This window comes from Hoplias malabaricus, chromosome 5 (genome assembly GCF_029633855.1).
Source record: "Hoplias malabaricus isolate fHopMal1 chromosome 5, fHopMal1.hap1, whole genome shotgun sequence".
Lineage (NCBI taxonomy): Eukaryota > Metazoa > Chordata > Actinopteri > Characiformes > Erythrinidae > Hoplias > Hoplias malabaricus.
In genome coordinates, this window is record NC_089804.1 from 46763044 (window position 1) to 46781434 (window position 18391).

General features: G+C 36.0%; 1 protein-coding gene across 1 annotated transcript in view; it reads right to left on the reverse strand.

Annotated features, from left to right (window-relative positions):
* Positions 1 to 16722, reverse strand: part of dnah12 (dynein, axonemal, heavy chain 12) — a 44732-nt gene extending 28010 nt beyond the window's left edge. Inside the window, exons 1-24 of the mRNA XM_066673313.1 lie at positions 16366 to 16722; positions 11980 to 12067; positions 11829 to 11855; positions 11555 to 11738; positions 10958 to 11024; positions 10718 to 10876; positions 10062 to 10257; positions 9403 to 9591; positions 9163 to 9316; positions 8711 to 8802; positions 8448 to 8626; positions 8027 to 8162; positions 7815 to 7940; positions 7560 to 7694; positions 7289 to 7482; positions 6808 to 7042; positions 6261 to 6446; positions 5130 to 5330; positions 4824 to 5018; positions 2987 to 3108; positions 2608 to 2890; positions 623 to 742; positions 381 to 537; positions 42 to 214 (exon numbers count right to left, since the gene is read on the reverse strand). Of these exons, the coding sequence (XP_066529410.1) occupies positions 42 to 214; positions 381 to 537; positions 623 to 742; positions 2608 to 2890; positions 2987 to 3108; positions 4824 to 5018; positions 5130 to 5330; positions 6261 to 6446; positions 6808 to 7042; positions 7289 to 7482; positions 7560 to 7694; positions 7815 to 7940; positions 8027 to 8162; positions 8448 to 8626; positions 8711 to 8802; positions 9163 to 9316; positions 9403 to 9591; positions 10062 to 10257; positions 10718 to 10876; positions 10958 to 11024; positions 11555 to 11738; positions 11829 to 11855; positions 11980 to 12067; positions 16366 to 16559 (3792 nt within the window). The 5' untranslated portion in view covers positions 16560 to 16722. The remainder of the gene's footprint in view (positions 1 to 41; positions 215 to 380; positions 538 to 622; positions 743 to 2607; positions 2891 to 2986; positions 3109 to 4823; positions 5019 to 5129; positions 5331 to 6260; positions 6447 to 6807; positions 7043 to 7288; positions 7483 to 7559; positions 7695 to 7814; positions 7941 to 8026; positions 8163 to 8447; positions 8627 to 8710; positions 8803 to 9162; positions 9317 to 9402; positions 9592 to 10061; positions 10258 to 10717; positions 10877 to 10957; positions 11025 to 11554; positions 11739 to 11828; positions 11856 to 11979; positions 12068 to 16365) is intronic.
* Positions 16723 to 18391: the final 1669 nt, after the last annotated feature.

Here is an 18391-nt window from a genome sequence, read left to right on the forward strand (position 1 = left end):
CTGCTTTTAAAAATGTTCCGGTCCAATGATAAGCTGTTTACCAAAGTCCTGTAGCATCTATCTGTTAAAGGTGTGATGACCAAACGAGGTGAATTTCCCAAGTACTCATAAGCATACTTCACATCACAGTTTATGATGCAGACACGGACATTGTCATTATTCCAGTAGTAACGCAACTGGGCAAGCCACTGAAAGTCTGTCTCATGAGAAACACCTGAGAAAAACATGGATATTTATAAAACAAATACAATTTAAGCACAGAGAAACAAAAACAACAATCAGTACTCTATTTATGTATAACTGTAATTTTACAAGTGGCCAACTTATGAAACTAAAAATCACTGCCATTTTTTCACACATCATTTTAAAAATCAGTCTACCTTTTTGAATCATTTCCATGACAACATCACGGGCATGGACATCTATAGTAACCAAAGCTCCTAGAGTGGTGCGAGTCTGTTTAGGTAGTTTCCCCCTGACCAGCTCAACAATGTCATTCAGCTGGTTCTGTAGTTGATCATAGTAGTTCTTAAGACCCTGCCAAAAAATCAAAGGCCACATTTTTCCAAAAGGTTTCTAGAGAAAACCAACAATATAATATTTAAAATGTGCAATACTGTACATTAGCTCCACTTCTGATGGCTTCGTGTACTTCTAGGGTCCAGTACATTTGAGAAGTACAGAGAACCACTTGTCCAGGCCACTCCCGAACCCACTGACTCCTCTCCTTCTCTGGGTATGCCTGTGATCCAATACAAACAGAAAGCAAGCTGCTCAACAGCTCCACAGCACACAGGAACAGAATTCTAGCACACATCTTAAAAGTCAATAAGTAAACTTTAATTATATAATATAAGCTATATTACATACATTAAATTTTGCTAAAAAAAAAAAAAACCAGCAAATAAGCAAATATCAAAGACCATATTTATTTGTTCAGTTTCCAGACAAAGCTGGTATTACACATTTTCTTTTTAGAAAAGTAAATAATCCAATTGCAGAAAAATTAATTAATTATAATCATGCACAAGATAAGACATAAAATATCCTATATCAATCCATTAGAGCTTCACATAGGGCCCAACCCACCCTCTTCCTACCAGCAGCCACATAATTTCTATTGTTCCAATCCTACAGCTACACTCTAAGGTTGCTGTGACAGTTTATGATCCGATCAGCAACCAGCTATCCTTAACATCTACGGTTATTCATTGAGCCCAGCCTATAGTACCCAAATCACCCACTGCATCACTAGCACTTCACAGGAGTCAACAGGTAGGCACCTCCCCTCGTCAGTGTTTCACTCAATTAAGCCCACAACACCTCCAAAAGGCTCAACAGTGAAGTCTGGCCTCCCAGACCCAGCACCCTCCAAGCTAGCTTTACAATCTTAATTTACCCTTAAGTATCAACAACCGTAAATCCACACTGGCCTCCCTGGTGACTAAGGCTGCACCTAGCCCCACTGGCACCGTTAATGTATGCTCAATGCCACTGGTTCCATGTGATCTTTACGTGCTACATCACCTCTATAGTGCATTTCCCCAACTAGTCGGTGTTCACCTTATCCACAACCACTGACTAGACCTTTCAGCTGTTTCTGATAACTCCTTCACAGCTGCCCTTACTTTCCAGCCCCTGATGCCAAACTGCACAAGCAGGGATGTGGCAGACTTTACTACAAATCCCCTAACACCTATCTCCACCAGTCTAACATGTGCCTGCCACCCAAGTTCCCTCACCTCATCTGCCAAATCTGCATATTTCAGTTGATAATATGTGTAAAACAGAAACTTTAATAACTGTTCAAATCATTTTAAATAGTTTTCCAAAATTAATATAAAGGAAAATGGGACTCCTATACTAGACCTGGTAGATCACAAAAAACCTTCACCATCAGATAAAGTTTTTATCTTTGAGAAGGAGGAGAAAAATCAAGCTCCACTCAGATGCTTCAGATCTAAAAAATATTCACAGGGTCATCTGTCCATTCTTGCACAAGGTGAGAAAATTCAACACTATAGGTCTGAATTTTGAGGTGTTTAACACACACATCAAAAGAATATTGCCATATTTTCTATGCTAAATGCTGTTTTTAATTTGAACTCTTCTGTTAAATTCGCATTTTCAGCCTTTTCCTGATGCAGATAATAAACTATGTGGTCTTAAATACCTTAATGGTTTTGACTTTAAATTAAATAAATTGTCAATTCTGATGTTTTGCCCATTACTAACCCTTGAGAAGGGCTTAAACTCACAAGGAGGACCCACCCTTCTCTGATCAAAACCACTAATGAATTATTGATAAAAAGTCTTAGTACCACAACCCAAAACTTTTATACAGGTGTACTAATAAAATCATAGTAGCAATAATAATAATTAAAAAAAACACTGTTCTCTGTATTTATCTTTAAAAATCATACCTCTTTTACATTTTAACTGTTACCTAAATTTGTTTTTTATTCTGATATGGGGACTAATAAGTCAAATAAAAAAACTGTTTTTATTAAATTTGAAACAAATTTAAATTAAATTTGGTTTTCTCTAATGACATAAATCTGTGTTACACAATCTTTCTCTGTTTGTGTATTTGAAGTAGAGCCTCACCAGTCTGGATCGATTAATGACATCTCTGATGCTGCGTAACATTACATCCTCCACCTGCACCAGCCATTTCTCTACTGCTCCCCGAGCCTCTGAGGTGGAGATGAGCTGGATGAGGTCCACACGCTCTCCCTCACTGCTGTACATGGCCTGGATGTCCAAGTTGGGCAGAAAGTCCAGCTTGGCAATGCCCTCAAAACATTTCTTCAGGTGAGGCTGCACACGTAGAGGATCCTTGGTTTCAGAGAGAATCTCCAGCATTTCATCATTTGAAAGAAAGAAGAAGCTGAGGCATAAGAAAAACAAATACCAGTAAATACAGGAAGAATTCTGATCACAAAAACTAAAGAATAGTCAATTTCACAGAAAATAATGCTGTTACCGTGGAAAGAACAGCCTTTTCTTCTCAAGATAAGCATTCAGTCCTTTCATAATTTTGTCCAGAAGGTCATTTGAGTCCTGAAGCTTTTCAAGTAAGCCAGGTAATGATGTGGCAGGTAAAACCTGTAAAGTATGAGAAACCTGGGCTATATTCAAAGTTATATCAGATTTAACAGAGTAATGCATTCAGCAAGAAATTGGCTTAGAATTATTAGGTTCTATCTACGTTCCTAGCAAACAAATAACTATATATATTATAAATAAATGTGACCATTTTCTATTGTCAAATACCTGTACACTAGCAGGTAACAGCTTAAATCTTGAAAAAAGCCAACTTTAAACTAGAAGATCAATTTACAAAATTAAGACACTTTCTGCATAGTTTTTGTCACTTTTACTATATCGTTTGAACATTCAAACAAATTTAATTTGGCATGGAGGTAAAACTATAAGCTACAAAATTTCAGAGTTATAAGCTACAGAGTTTTTTGGCAATATTCCAGTCAGATTTAACATCTATATTGTACAAATTCTGAATATAGTGAATACAGTGAATTTAATGATTCATGTCTAAATATATTTAATCAAGTCTGAATATACTGAATGAAATTTGAATATGTTGAATGAAATATAAATATATTGAATGAAATTCTGAATAGAATGTGAGGTTCATTGCATTCAGCTTTGTGCGGTGAAAGAAATAGGCAAATTTCTTCCCCAGGAGAACTGCACTGAGTACAGTTACCAGTATTAGTTTGGCCCATACATTCAAAGCCTGAAGATTAATTATCTCACAGTCACTCAGAATTATTTGCACTAGGTCCCTCACTGACTCACCCATAGTCAAACACTACCTGCATCCGTATTAAAAACACAAGATGGTACAAGTACCTTGATGATGTCAGATTTCATAGCATATTTTAAGAAAATTCAATATTCCCAAGTGTCATATATACATAGAATTTCATTCAATATTCTCAGACTTCATAAAATATATTCAGAATTTCATTTAGTAAATTCAGATTCCATTCAATATATTCAAACTTCATTCAGAATATTCAGAATTTCATTCAGTATATTCAGAATTGTATTCAATATAACCAGACTGTCAATCCAGACTTCTGTCAATATTTTCAGACTTGATTCAATATATTCACACTTAATTCAATATATTCAGACTTGATTTAATTTACTCAGATTTTCAGGCAATGTATTCAGATTTTATCAATAGACTGTGCAAGCAAATATTGAAACAAATTGAAACAGAAAAGAACCTGGAGATTTCTTTCATCTATAGTATATAATATAATTAAAATCTAGAATCTATAAATACAATGGACAATACCCAAAACCAGTTGTTGAAAGCACTGTGTGGGTTCAGAAAGCCTCTGTTTGTGAATACAGTTTGTCACTGCACTCACATATTCAAGTAAAAAAAATAGCACATAGTTCAAAAGCCATCATCCATAATGGTATGGTGGTACATTAGTGCACATATCATGGGTGACTTACTCATCTGTTAAAGCTGAACAAATTATACAGGTTTTGGAGCAGCATTCGGCCACCTGAACCGTATCATTTTGATGCCAATCAATATTTTGCAAGGATAAAAACAGCAGCTGTCCTGTAGTTAGAAAGTGGCGCTAGACTATTGCAGACCTATTGAAAACCTTCCCAAGAGAGACTATTTTCTTTAAATTTTTCAAATGTGAAGAAATTTGAATCTGAATCTAAAGCCTATACTAATTGATTTTCCAACCGCACTCAATGGACTACATGTAGAATTTTATAATAACTAGACACTGGTGCAGAATTTGATATATCTATGCTGTCCGTACCTTTGAGTCCTTTACACAGTGTCTCATGACCTCCTTCCAGTGCTTGTCCACTGTTTGAAAGAGTCGTCCCTCTTCAGGCATCTGCTGCATGATGTCCTGAGAGCTGAAGATAGGCTCCAGGTACAGCCACTGAGCTTGAACCTTCAGCCACTCATCAATAGTGTCCTGGATGCGAATCAAACGCTCCTCCCAGGCCTAAGCAAACAATTGGGATCTATAATTATTTCAGCTATTTACTAAACACGCTCCCGAAACATAGTCAGTTAATGATCAAATATACCACAAAACACCAGAAGATGAGATCACCTTGATCTCTTTTTCAAAAGGCTTAATGAAAGGGGAGCCTCTCATGGTCTGAGTCTTCACTATCTGGTCATCCAGCATAGTTTGTATCTCATCCACAGCGGTAAGAATGGACACACCAGATTCCCTGTACGGATGATGGTTGAATGTAACAAATTCCCACGTCTCCACCATGTTCTGCATGGCCTTCTCCAGAGAGAATTCCTGTGTAAGCAGAGGGTGAGTTCCAGAGTAGCAGAGAAAAGGTTAGGAATCGAACAATAACAGCATGTTTTATAGGGTTACATTGAATCTAATTAATTAAAGTAATAACAAAACATTTGTACAGTCAGTCAGTCATTCTTTCATTCATAGTCTGTAACTGCTTATCCTATTCAGGGTCGTGGTGGGTCCAGAGCCTACCCAGAATCACTAGGCACAAGACAGGAACACACTCTGGAGGGGGCACCAGTCCTTCACATATACTCACACCTACAGACACTCTGAGTCGCCAATCCACCTACCAATGTGTATTTTTGGACAGAGGAAACTGAAGCACCCAAACCCACACGGACACAGGGAGAACACACCAAACTCCTCACAGACAGTCACCCGGAGTGGGACTTGAACCCACAAGCTCCAGGGCCCTGGAGTTGTGTGACTGTGACTCTACCTGCTGCACCACCATGCCGCCCATCATAAAACAGGCATGCATTAATTTGTCTAAATTACAATATTTTTTTTCATTTGCTTTTCTTTATCTTGCACTATTTTCTAAACAGGATACAAATTTAATTAAACAGATTGTTTGTGTTAATGTGCTTTTAATATAGATATATTTTTATGTAGGTAATGTAGGTTTATATATATTTCCATAACCACAAATTTAAAAACTACCGTTATATAATTTCCATATATGGACTTGAGTGAGAACTATAGTTTTAAAAAAATTGCAGTACTGGAATTTAAAATGCATTAACAGAAAAGAGGGAAAACATTGTTTTTTGTTTAAAGTGGCTCTCTAAATGTGGTGTTATAATGCCTTATTTAACACACATTTAAATCTAGCAAGCATTTCATTTGACAATTCCTGTTAGCATTTTCAAAATAGGTTTGTGATAATAGAAATACAACCCTGTCTAATCAATATCTTACTTTGCTGGCAGCAGCACTGATGGTTTCAAAGTGTTCCATGTAAGTGGTGAGATTCTGTTTGAGGACTTTGCGTAGTGTGGTGCCCGAGTTAGGCATCAGATCGTAGTTCACAATCTCAGACATTTGCTCCCAATGCCGGGGTCTGATGCCTGGATTACATAGAATGGACACCATCGGGATGTGCTCCTGTTAACAGAAAATCATCAAACATGCTTATGAAGGTAAAATCTGACTAAATGAAATGAAATAGTGTTTTGCAAGCATAATGATCCAGGAAAGTACAAGTGAGCAACCCATAGATATGGAATTATAAATACAAAAAAGTTCTTTAATTCATTTCCATTTTAGTGTGAATATAATAATAATAATAATAATAATAATAATAATAATAGGAAATGAGTTGGGACAGTGTTTAATGAGCAGCAAAATGATCCAGCGAAATATAAATAATCAGCCAGTTTCTAATAAATGAAAACTACAACATGACCATCAACAGATATTTTCCCTTTTAAATTCATAGATTATACAGGGTGCATTATTCATGTACCTTGAATTCTTTGATTTGATCTATGACATTCAAACAGATCATAACTGTGGGACTTTCTTGTTTGTCCTCTGTTTCTCTAGGTTTTCGCTTGACTGCTATTTTCTCTCTCTCCTGCTCAGCTTTCTTCTGTTTCTGCTGGAAGTACTTGACCATTTTGTAAACCTCACGGAAGAACTCGTCCAACTCTGCCTCCATACTCTCACCATTCAAATCTAAAAAGGACCCGTCCATCCATCTGGAGAATCAAAGACAAGAAAAGTAGTCAACTAATTCAAAACAAATATATCAAGTACTGCACAAAAGTCAGAGGTTATATTTAATTTGTTTAATTCACATTCAAAATATTTTAAAAGGAGTATAAGTTTAATTTTTCATTAATTTGCAGAGTACTTTATATAACAATGAGGACATGGTCAATATGAATATTTCTTTGAATCATCTTGACAAGGAACTTGATGTACACACTGATGATCACACAAACCTCTTCTCAGTGCGCTGCCATTTCAGCACTAGCCCAAAGAGCTTCTGATAAGGATCAATGTGTTCCTTGATAATATCAACTTCTGGATAAACAGTTTGCTCCCATTTGTAGAGAGCCTCTTCTTTGTTAATAAAGAATATGGACTCTTCGACTTCCTGAAGCCTCTTTTGCACAGTTCTCACATCTGTCAGATACTGCAAAAGAAGAGATGAAAAAACATTTCCACCATAATTTAAAGACAAATAAAATATACTACCAAATGATATTTTACCTGTTGCATCATATTCAGTTCTGAACACTCTGCAAATTCCTCCATCCTTCTGCTAAGTTTCTCCAGTTCCAGTATTAGTTTCTCCCTCCGTCCCCTCAGCTCCTGTTCTCCTTTCTGCTTGGCCTTCTCTAACACCTTTACAACAAGGTCCAACAAGGTACAACAGCTAACTTACGAGATAAAGCATGTAACATACTTTGAAGGTAAGAAATCCACAGATATATGCTTAGGTGATTAATGATTTACAAATGTTACCTCGTTGTTGAGATCAAAGTATTGGCAGATATTTTGTGGCCACAGAAGTACTGCCGAATTAAGCTCCAAGTCTTCAGAATCCAATATGTGAACATCTAATAGATAATTTAACCTACGGTGTGTTTCCTGGAAGAAAGAAAATAGATACTTTGATATTTTAGTCTCAGATGCGTCTTAGACTTATTGTAGATTGTAATGAAAATGGTGCTCACCATTATCTTACTGCTGAGCTCTTCAGTTCCTTTTGTTTTTGCATGATCAATGTAAGCAATCATCTCTGTCATGTCCTCTGTTGTCTCTGGCAATTTTAGGGCCTTGTCCCTAATAGTCTCAAACTCTTCACAGATTCTTAAAACAAGAAAACATGCTCATGTTTTGGTGGTAAAAATACAGATAACATTGCTTAAAGATGAATTCTATCAACTTTTCATATCTGTTTTGCTTAATATTGATTGTAGGTGATTGAGGTGTTTATAAACTTTATAGATGTGTTCCTGAAATGCTGAAAAGAATTCTCTGACAATTCTTAATTCTTAAAAATAACTTAAAGTGAAATTTCCCTTTTAATTAAATGAAATGTAAAGAAACAAAAACAACTGGACAAAGAGATACTAAGCTCTGAGCTGGACTTACTGAAGACACTGTTCACGGTGTGTGTTGATCATTTGTTCCAAGAGGGTCTGAGCATATGTCTTAGCTTTCTTTGCCAGGCCCTGTTTCAGCTCCTCGCAGTTCAAGTGGATCATGTCATAATGAGCCACCGAGGGGAGGCTGGAAATTTCTTGGGACAGAGTCCGGAACTTCTCCACGTGCTGAGAAAAATCAGGACATTCAAAAACACAAAATAAATAGATGCACATTGTATAAATTTAATTATATTACATGATCAAACATACCTGAGTATATTCATCAAAATTGTGTTCATCTTGTATAAATTTGTCCACCAATGTTTGTGCTGTCCCATTCACAAGCCAATTATAATTGCTACCTACAAAAAAATACAAGTATTACTTCCACATACACCGCGACCCTGAAATGGAGAAGCGGAAAAGAAAATGTATGTATGTAATTCCACTTAAATAAATCCACAGCTTATTATGAATAATTCACTCATCTGCATGATTAAATGAATGTGATTGTTCAATAATGATATATTTTATTACATTTGACCTATTTATGTGCTGTAGATCGTATGCCCCACATGGCAGCAACCATGTTTAGTATAGAATCTCTGAAGCACTGAGGCCAAAATGTGTCAGTAAAAAGGCTTTTTTGATAATGTGAAGAAGACTGGATGAAACAAACAAAGAATTGCTCTTTTAAAACCAGTAATGTAAAAAAAACTCACAGTAATATTGAAAATGTTTGTCAGGTGCCTCCAGGTTTTTATGGACAGCATTCCTCAACTTAGTCCGAGTCCTTACAAGAACATGATCTGCCAGTTTAGCGTCAACTACTGAGCTGTTGGTCTCAGCCAGCCAGGACTGAACAGTCTGAACTTTCTGTGGAATTGTGCATTATTATTTTTTTAGATTGCTTCAGACATACCTAATTAATTGAAATATTACCATGATGGATTTTTTCTGACCTGCATGGTGTTTGTAATCAAGTTGAAAATCTCTAACACAGTCTCCTCCAGATCTTGAAAACTGGGATAGAAGTCCATCTTCTCATCATCAAATGTCAAATCCATCCTGAACAAGGGGAGCTTGTGTGTACTGAGGGGATCAAATAGGCTCACAAACGCATCTACACTCCTCTCCATCAGCGCCTTCAGCTATGGGATAAACACACAGAATAACAAGCACAGCTATATCTTGCAATAATGAATGATCACATTCCTTTATTTAATTTCTAGTCAAAGCTGGTTAATTTTTACAGACCGTAACAAACAAATATCGTTTACATAATTGTCATTTTAAGTGGACATTAAAAATATGAAGTATTGTAAGTTACGTAATTGTAAGTTACCAGCCGTGCATTTCTCAACCATGTCTCAGCAGCACTCAGTATTCTTGATTATTTCCACAGTAAACGCCTGATGTAAGGCTAAAGCCCAATTAATGCTTCGGCGTCAAGCCTATGATGTAGGCAACACACAAACCTTACAAGTCGAGCTATACTTGCTGTTTACATGAACAACCATCTGTGTCGTGAGTATAAGAGCTTTTGTGTAGCCTGCAGTGTAGACTCTGCATTGAGTGAACTCAACTCAGAAATATTAATCAGCCTTAATAGTAGATTTACCTGGTTAGAGATAAGTGTGGAGGCACAGTTGTAAAAGGCATCCAGCTTCTCTACTCTAACACCTTGCACAGTCTCTTTGCTTGTCAGTAGGTGAATGACCTTCGGGAACCAAGTGTTCATGAGCTTCTCCTCAGTTCTTTCACACTCCACAGCCACTTTATTCTTCAGGCTCTCACAGTCCACTGGCCCAGTGGATCTTCAAACCATGCATGCAGTTTAGAATTTAAAACAGTTTGTTTAAACAGTTAAAACTGTTTAAAGAGTGATTAAGCGTTCTACATTACACATTAAAAATTTAAAATTCTGGCACTGTGACACTGGGCTGTTTTATAACATTGTACAACTGTTTTTAATAGTTGTTGAACATACAGTAGTTTAGATCAAATAAAATACAATAAAATATAATATAATTAATTTTTAAAATAAGATAAATGTGTAAACATTCAGTCACTGTTAACATTTAAAACCAATTTACTCTCTGGTCTACACAGGTCCTTAAAGCTACTGTCATTTTCTGCATTATATCTTTCTATTTAAAAATTCAGTTATAGCTGAAAAAAAGTTTCTTTGTTATAGTAGATTTTTGACTACTGTTTCATAACAATTTGCAAACAAGCTCAGTTAAAAACAGTTAAAACAATTAAAAAAAGTAGCACCTGCAGTCTGAGAGGTCAATGAGGATCAGTTGAGAAAAAGTCATGTGACAGTTATCCAAAATTATTTTCATGACTGGATGCAAGATGTGCAAATTTTCTTTCATCAACTTTCGATTCCTGATGAAGCTGTCATGCCAGGGTCTAGAAAAGTCAAGAGTCCTGAAGAGAAAGGAAGGTTTGAAAAAGTGAGTCCACTGATATTGTGTGTACACAAACATTTTTAGACTTCTATACACTTACTTTGGCATAGATGAGTTTTGCAAGGCAGGAAGCATATCCTTTTCTGGATTTTGAAGAACACTGTTTACTACAGGAAAAATAACAAACTTAGAACAGTATAAAAAATAATGGTAATGACATACAGTAACATAATTCTTGGCAATTTATTCTTCTCTGTAATGGTATTAAATAAAAAGGAAATAATCAACAACATTCATAATAATCTATTCCCGACATGTTTTGTATGCTGTTTGTATGTACACTGAACATTTCTTCATTTATTTATTTGTTGAGTTGTCCATAATAATGACAATCTATGACATATAGACTACAGCCAATAACATCTAGGTAGCTAATTTGATGCAATTTATGCTCATCTCTTTCTGGGGGATCTAACACAATTAATACTTTAATTAACAATTAATAACAATTAATGATTTGGCAGAAATGTTTTTTTTTTCATGTGTTCCAATCTCAAATGATGATTTACCATTCACTCTAGATAATTTGACAACTGAAAACATTACTATGTTCATGTTTATTCGTTTTTCTCCCATAAGTGTAATCTGGCCATATTCCTAACTAAACATTTTGCAGCAGGGCTAACAGTGAGGTCACCTGTGTGTTTGACCATGCCACTGAGAAAGTTCTCGCTAACTTCCTTGCACAGCTCATCCAGGAGCTCCTGTTTGCCCTGTCGGAGCTCTGGTGATACACGGGCCAACATGTTATCCAGCCAATGCTGCTGAATGGGCACGATGGGGCTCCTTTCAACACACTGCTTCAGGAACATGTAGTTCATCTATAGTGAGAGGCATGGAAAGACATATAAAGTGATTTGAGAGCTTAAACCTAAAACATGTTCTCTCAAAAGAAACAAAACAGCACTTACTCTCTGTTTTCTTTCTTCATTGCTTATCTGTTTTTATTTGGAAAAAAAGCCTTGTATTAGAGTACTTAGGTTAAAAGGTGTGTGATGTCCTATTATTTTTTTAAATGGTTCTAAATAATTGTCACATTATTTAAAAAACAATGTTCTATACCACAGAGGAAGGCTCAGATTCAGGGACTGGAGAAGCCACTGGAGGAACACCCATGGCCTGCTGGTAGGCTTGAACTGCTCCAGCAACCCTAAAAATATATTTAAAAAATCTTTTATACAGATGTATTCAGAAGCATTGGCAATCTTGCATTTTAATAAAAAAAACACAAATCATACTGAAATGTCTTGAAATAAAAATATATATTTGTCCCTAATATATTCAAGTCTTGAGTCTGTGGTTGGTTGCATGAGTCTGCAACCCCACGGTTCTCGGTATAAAATAGTGAATTGGTTCCATGCTTTTGGCAAGTACAACATACTACATAAATGTGTCCTTGGGAAAGACTCCTAAATCTATATTAGCTTACCTCTGTAACTCCTGAGTTGAAGCTGTTATAGCTCAAAGGGTGGGCTGACATCATATTAAACCCTATGGATTAAGACTGGGATGTCACTTAAATTTATATGCAAAGTCAGATGAGCGTATACTCTTGGCAACATAGTGTATTTGCATACAGCTGCTGTGAGAAGTTCAGCGTGTATTTTTCTTGTGCCTGGTATAATCCACACATTTATTTCTTATAAAGTTTTTGAAGCTGGAATATAGAGTTATATTATTGTCTGAGCTGTGCTGTAATATTTTCAACTAAAGCTTGTGTGCATCATAGTGCTTGATGCAAAAAGGGATATCTACGATTTTGGGGAAACACTGTTCTATGTTTTGTTTACTTTCAGAAGCTTTATGTTTTATGTCAAATATTTTATATACTGTTTGAATTCTATGGAAGCAAATCTGTCTCATCAGACTTTAAAATTTTACCACCTTTGACTTTGTAGCACTGAATTTTTTTTGCACTGAAATTATGCATCTGAATATAATTGCTCATGAATAGAACTTGTGAATTTCCAAGAACACGTTTTCACTGTTAATATTCAAGGTTAATAAATTCAGATAAAATAAATTCAAAAAATATATTTCGAAGTTGCTCAAATTCGGTAGACGAAATTCAGATACCAAAATACAAGTTACAAAAAATTCAGAGTAAACATCCGGGACACCAAGTATGAGCAATCGATTCATCCATCCATCCATTATCTGTAACCGCTGATCCAATTTAGGGTCGCGGGGGGGTCCAGAGCCTACCTGGAATCAGCAATCGATTCATTTGGATTTTATCTGTCACCTTAAATGCGGCACTAGTTGCATTCTGTCACCGCTAGATGGAAAAATACGAACACAACTTCCATACCGTGGAAAAACTACACATTTAGCATCATTCCGCGGATATTATTTCTTTATTTTCAAAGTGTCTCAAAAATCTGAAAGGCTCACTAAAGACACAATATAACAGACTATTGATAGCCTGAAGATGAAGAAATTTTACTGTGGAAATGTTTTGTAATGGCCCTGTGAACATAGCATGTGATATGACAGGAATGTGGAAACATGAACTTTGAAGTAAATGTCCTATGGCATTTTTATTTTTTAATAGTCAGATTATCAAGAATCTGAAATTGATATTACAGAAGGTGTAGTACAAACATAATATGCCAAAGTGCAGAGTTTAATTCATAAAGTTGTGTTTGTTTAAACACTGAATGTCGGTGTGTATATTAACAATGTCTGGTTATTTCTAATGTTATTATAAGTATTTATATTGAAATTTGTGTTTGTAGATTATTTATTTGTTGTAACAATGCTTCTTGGCAATACATTTTATACCGTTGGAAAGCCTGTTATGTGTGTTACACTATGGTGACCAGATCTGAGATGGTGAAAAAGAGGACACGTTTGTCACAATGTTTACAGAGAAGGTATCGACCAATAACGGTAGCTCTACAGTCAGACCGTCCAATCAGAAGATTTTAGGCTACTTCACCACACCCCCTTCTCACTCAAGCGAACCAATCGGAGTAGGGGAGGGAGGGACTAGTTTGTAAACGAAACGCTTCTAGAAAGTCTATGTAAGCTCTAGAAAATCAAAAGCCCGGACGTTTGTGAAATTCCGCTCGGACATTTTTTTAAGTCTAAAAAAGAGGACATGTCCGGGTAAAAGAGGACGTCTGGTCACCCTAGGTTACACCCATGAAAAAATTGGCAAATCCTCTCTGCCAAAGCCAATTACATTGTACAACCTATGTTTATAAATAATTTCTTAAGTTTTATTTGTATAAGCTCCATTACTTAGTGCTGTTCAAATGAAAGTCAAATGTACATATGTTTAAATATGCTTAAAAAGACAGAGGCTTTCATGGGGTGTTCTAATTTTCACACGACTATACCAGGGGTCGGTAACCTTTACCACTCAAAGAGCCATTTGGACCCGTTTCACTCAGTAAAGAAAACACTGGGAGCCACAAAACCCTTTTGAAATTCTAAACGAAATAACACTGCATATAACAGGGTGTTTTTTTTTTTTTGCCTTTGTGCTATGTATAAACAAACTATACTGTGTTACATTTATGAAATCAATAAACGACTGGAGAGAAAATGAAATAACATTTCTGCATGCAACAAAACATTTTTAACTCCGAAAAAAAGACGTTGGGTTAAAGGTTAAGTAAAATACTCAATGTCTATTTGAGTCCTTGTAGTGATGGAAAAAAGCCGAACTTAAATTATCCACTGGCAGCAAATAAAAATGCTGTCCTCTCTCTGCGTGCTGTCATTATTTTACTGGCGCCGTGCAGTCAGCTGTCAAAAAGTTCAAGAAACCGCACACTGGCGGGTGTCGCACGTTGGAAGTTGTGACGTGTATTAAGAGCGACAAATATATTTAAAATATAAAAATATTTTAGATGTTACAAGATCGCCATAATCTTCATAGAATTACATTTTGAAAATGAACGAACTAAAATAAAATACATTTTAATTAAATACTCATTCATTATTTTCAAAAGCTGAGCCGCATCAGAGGGATCAAAGAGCCGCAAGCGGCTCCGGAGCCGCGGGTTGCCGACCCCTGCTCTTTACCCACAGTTCATGTCTCCACATTCTGTCATATCACATGCTATGTTCACAGGGCCATTAAAAAACAATTCCACAAGAAAATTTCTTCAGGATATCAATAGTCTGTTATATTGTGCTTTCAGTGAGCCTTTCAAATTTTTGAGACACTTTGAAAATAAAGAGATAATATCCGCGGAATGAAGCTAAACGTGTAGTTTTTCCACGGTGTGGAAGTTGTGTTCGTATTTCGCCATCTAGCGGCGACAGGATGCAACTACTGCACCATTTAAGATGAAAGAGATTTTGTGAAAGAGATTTTTTTGTGAAAGCATTTTGGTATTTGAATTTCGTCTATCGAATTTGAGCAACTTCAAAATATATTGTTTGAATTTTTTTGAGCTTGAATTTTTTTTATCTGAATTTATTAACCTTGAATATTAACAGTGAAAACGTGTTCTTGGAAATTCACGAGTTCTATTCAAGAGCAATTATATTCAGATGCATAATTTCAGTGCAAAAAAATGCAGTGCTACAAATTCAAAGGTGGTAATATTTCAAAGTCTGATGAGTCAGATTTGCTTCCATAGAATTATGACATAAACTGGTACTCTAGTTGTTTATTTTTGTAGCACTTTAGGTCTGTGATTACTTTCATTAAGTCATTGCTCTCCAGAATTTAGAGTCAGTTCCATTAGAGCAAAAAAAGTCAGTATTACCCACCTATTACCCACTAATATTTACTCAACAAACTGAGAGATTCTAATTCAAATATCATAACAACTACGCTGCAATGTTATAATAAAGTAAAAACTATGGTTTCCCCTAGTGTGTTGTGCACACATTGGTTTAATCTCTCTTCCAAAAAAGTAAAAAAAAAAAAAAAAGGAAATACTATAATTTTAACTTGCAATTAATCAGGATTAATCACAGAATGTTGTTGTGATTAACTAATTATTTTTTAAAATATTATTGACACCACTACTTTAACAGAACATGGACGATGAACATGCAGTGTGTTTATATCAGTGAAGAGGTAAAAATTATGTTTTTAAAAATGGCTGGATGGCAATATACTCATTGTTATTAATATTTGTTTCATAATATTACTCAAATATATATTATTATATATTATATATGTATATTATATATTTATATTATATATTATATAATTATATATATTATATTTAGTCTTATTTTTTTATAGATAATGTAGATATTTTATATTTACTTCAAACTTTTTAACTACAGCTTTTTTTTTCACTTTGTACCGTCCCGTACCAGAACTGAGCCTGAGGTGTCATCGAGCAATGTCAGAGATTAAACTGTGTTGATATCTGTGTGCACTCAGTGGCGGTGTGTGACCACACTATTTAACGATCAGATGTGACTGTAGGCAACTTCGTGGAATGAAGGTCAGCATCTTTGGTAAACACTCACATGATTTTATGGAGCTGGGACTTCTGCTCTCTGCTCCTCCTGTGCTGCAGTAGTTTCCTCTGAACCTCTCTTCTGTGAGGAGTCAGACTGGAGCTGCTGCTCTGAAGAGGAGATTTTGGGATGGGTGGCAGAACCCTGTACTTTCTCAAGCCATCCTCCACAGTAGGATTAAACACTCCGGCTGAATTCGACATTTCACACCCTTGATTATATCTGCTTTTGAATTCTCGTTTACATTTCAAGTGTCGGTGAAAATGAACACCAGCCTGAGCAAAGACCGACAATGAGATTTAATAAGAAGGCTGATCAAAGCTATAAACAGCCGTCTACAATGTCCAGTCGTCAAACCACTTTAGTTTTCTGCTGGAGCCAAGCAAATCGTGTCTTATTCTTTCCTTTAACAGCCGTGTTTCTGTTCGTTCAGGTTTGTTAGCCGAGCCGTAGCCAAACAACTCTGTTCCCATAGAAACGAAGTAACACACACGACCACACAGGGGCGCTGTTCACATATTTAGATACAGCACAATTCCTCCATTTTCTGCTATTCTAAAATCAGGTAATACATTAAAATATACCCTTCTTACTTGCAATGAAAAAAAGAAGAAAAAAGCTGTGCACGGATCATTAACCTCTACAAGTTCAGCTTCACGAAATTAAACCTTCATGTTTTTTTTTTATATAATAAGCGCCCACTTTACTGCAGTCATTATATTGTACTTACTGGCCTGGACCAGAGATTTTATACTAAATTACATATTTTCACCTCTTTGACTATAAACTGGTTGAGCTGCATATTTAAAAGAAAATTGTCTTTTTGCTGTTTTAAGTTAAATTGTGCTTAATTATTGCGGTTGTTATAGTCGTTCTAGCATTAAAGAATCTTAAATAGAAAATAAACTAAAAAAAGAAAAATAAACGTGATCAAAAAATGTATGGTGTAAATGTGTGCCTAATCTGCTAGGCAGCAATAGCTACCAGGATAAAAACTAAAAAGTATTAAATTGTCTTTTAAGCTACATAGAAAAATTTTCACATTTCACATAATCTGATGTTAAACTATTGAGTTTTAAAGTAAACTGATGGCTGCAGGCTGAAATCAGTACTACAACAAAATTTGTCAGCAGATTATATCTTGGAATATTAATAAACTATTGTTGCTGTCACACAGCTCCAGGGGCCAGTTACAGACAGTGAATGTTGGCCATTAGAAATTGTTCTATATGGGAGATACAGTTTGAAAAATGGAGTGGGAAGTTGAGGGTTCAAGTCCCGCTTCGGGTGACTGGCGCCCCCTTCAGGATGTGTTCCTGCCTTGCGCCCAGTGATTCCGGGTAGGCTTCAGACTCAATGAGACCCTGGATAAGCGGCACTAAAATGTCTAATGTACGTGACGTTTTTATACGTCTGGCTTGTTTACTTTTTTTTAAAGGAACACTACATAAATTGTTCGCCTTAAATCTTTGTTTATTCTTCAAAAGGCTCAGCGCACGTAGGCGTTTTATTCAAAAAGTGGTCAATTCGTTGTTTGATGGGGCGCTGTGAGCAGGTGCACTGCTGAGGCTTGTGGTGTTGTGCTTGTAAATTGCCACTAGGGGGTGACATTTCTTCATTTGCATGTTTGCGTCTTTTGCAGATCGTATGACTGCGTTGTTGCAAATGGATGAAAACCGTTAAGTAAATATTCTGCCCAGGTAGTGGGGGATATGGGCCGTTCTGGCAAAGATGCAGCGCTGCCGGCCCAATGTTGGTACTAGAAAATTGGCTCTAATTATGGCCCACATATTAAAAATGCTCATTTAACCACATGTCACAAAATCACAGGCCCATTTCTGACAAATATTTGGCTGTGCTTTAGCAAACTAGATGTAAACTAAAGGTGTCCCAAGAAGCAACCTCTTGCTGATAGGTGGCCTTGACTTGGTGTTTATGTGGCCTTCATATGTGTTGTTTTTTAAACAATGTACTTCATATATTTTGCAAGACAAATCTCACCATGAATTTATACAGACATTAAAAGTTTAAATTT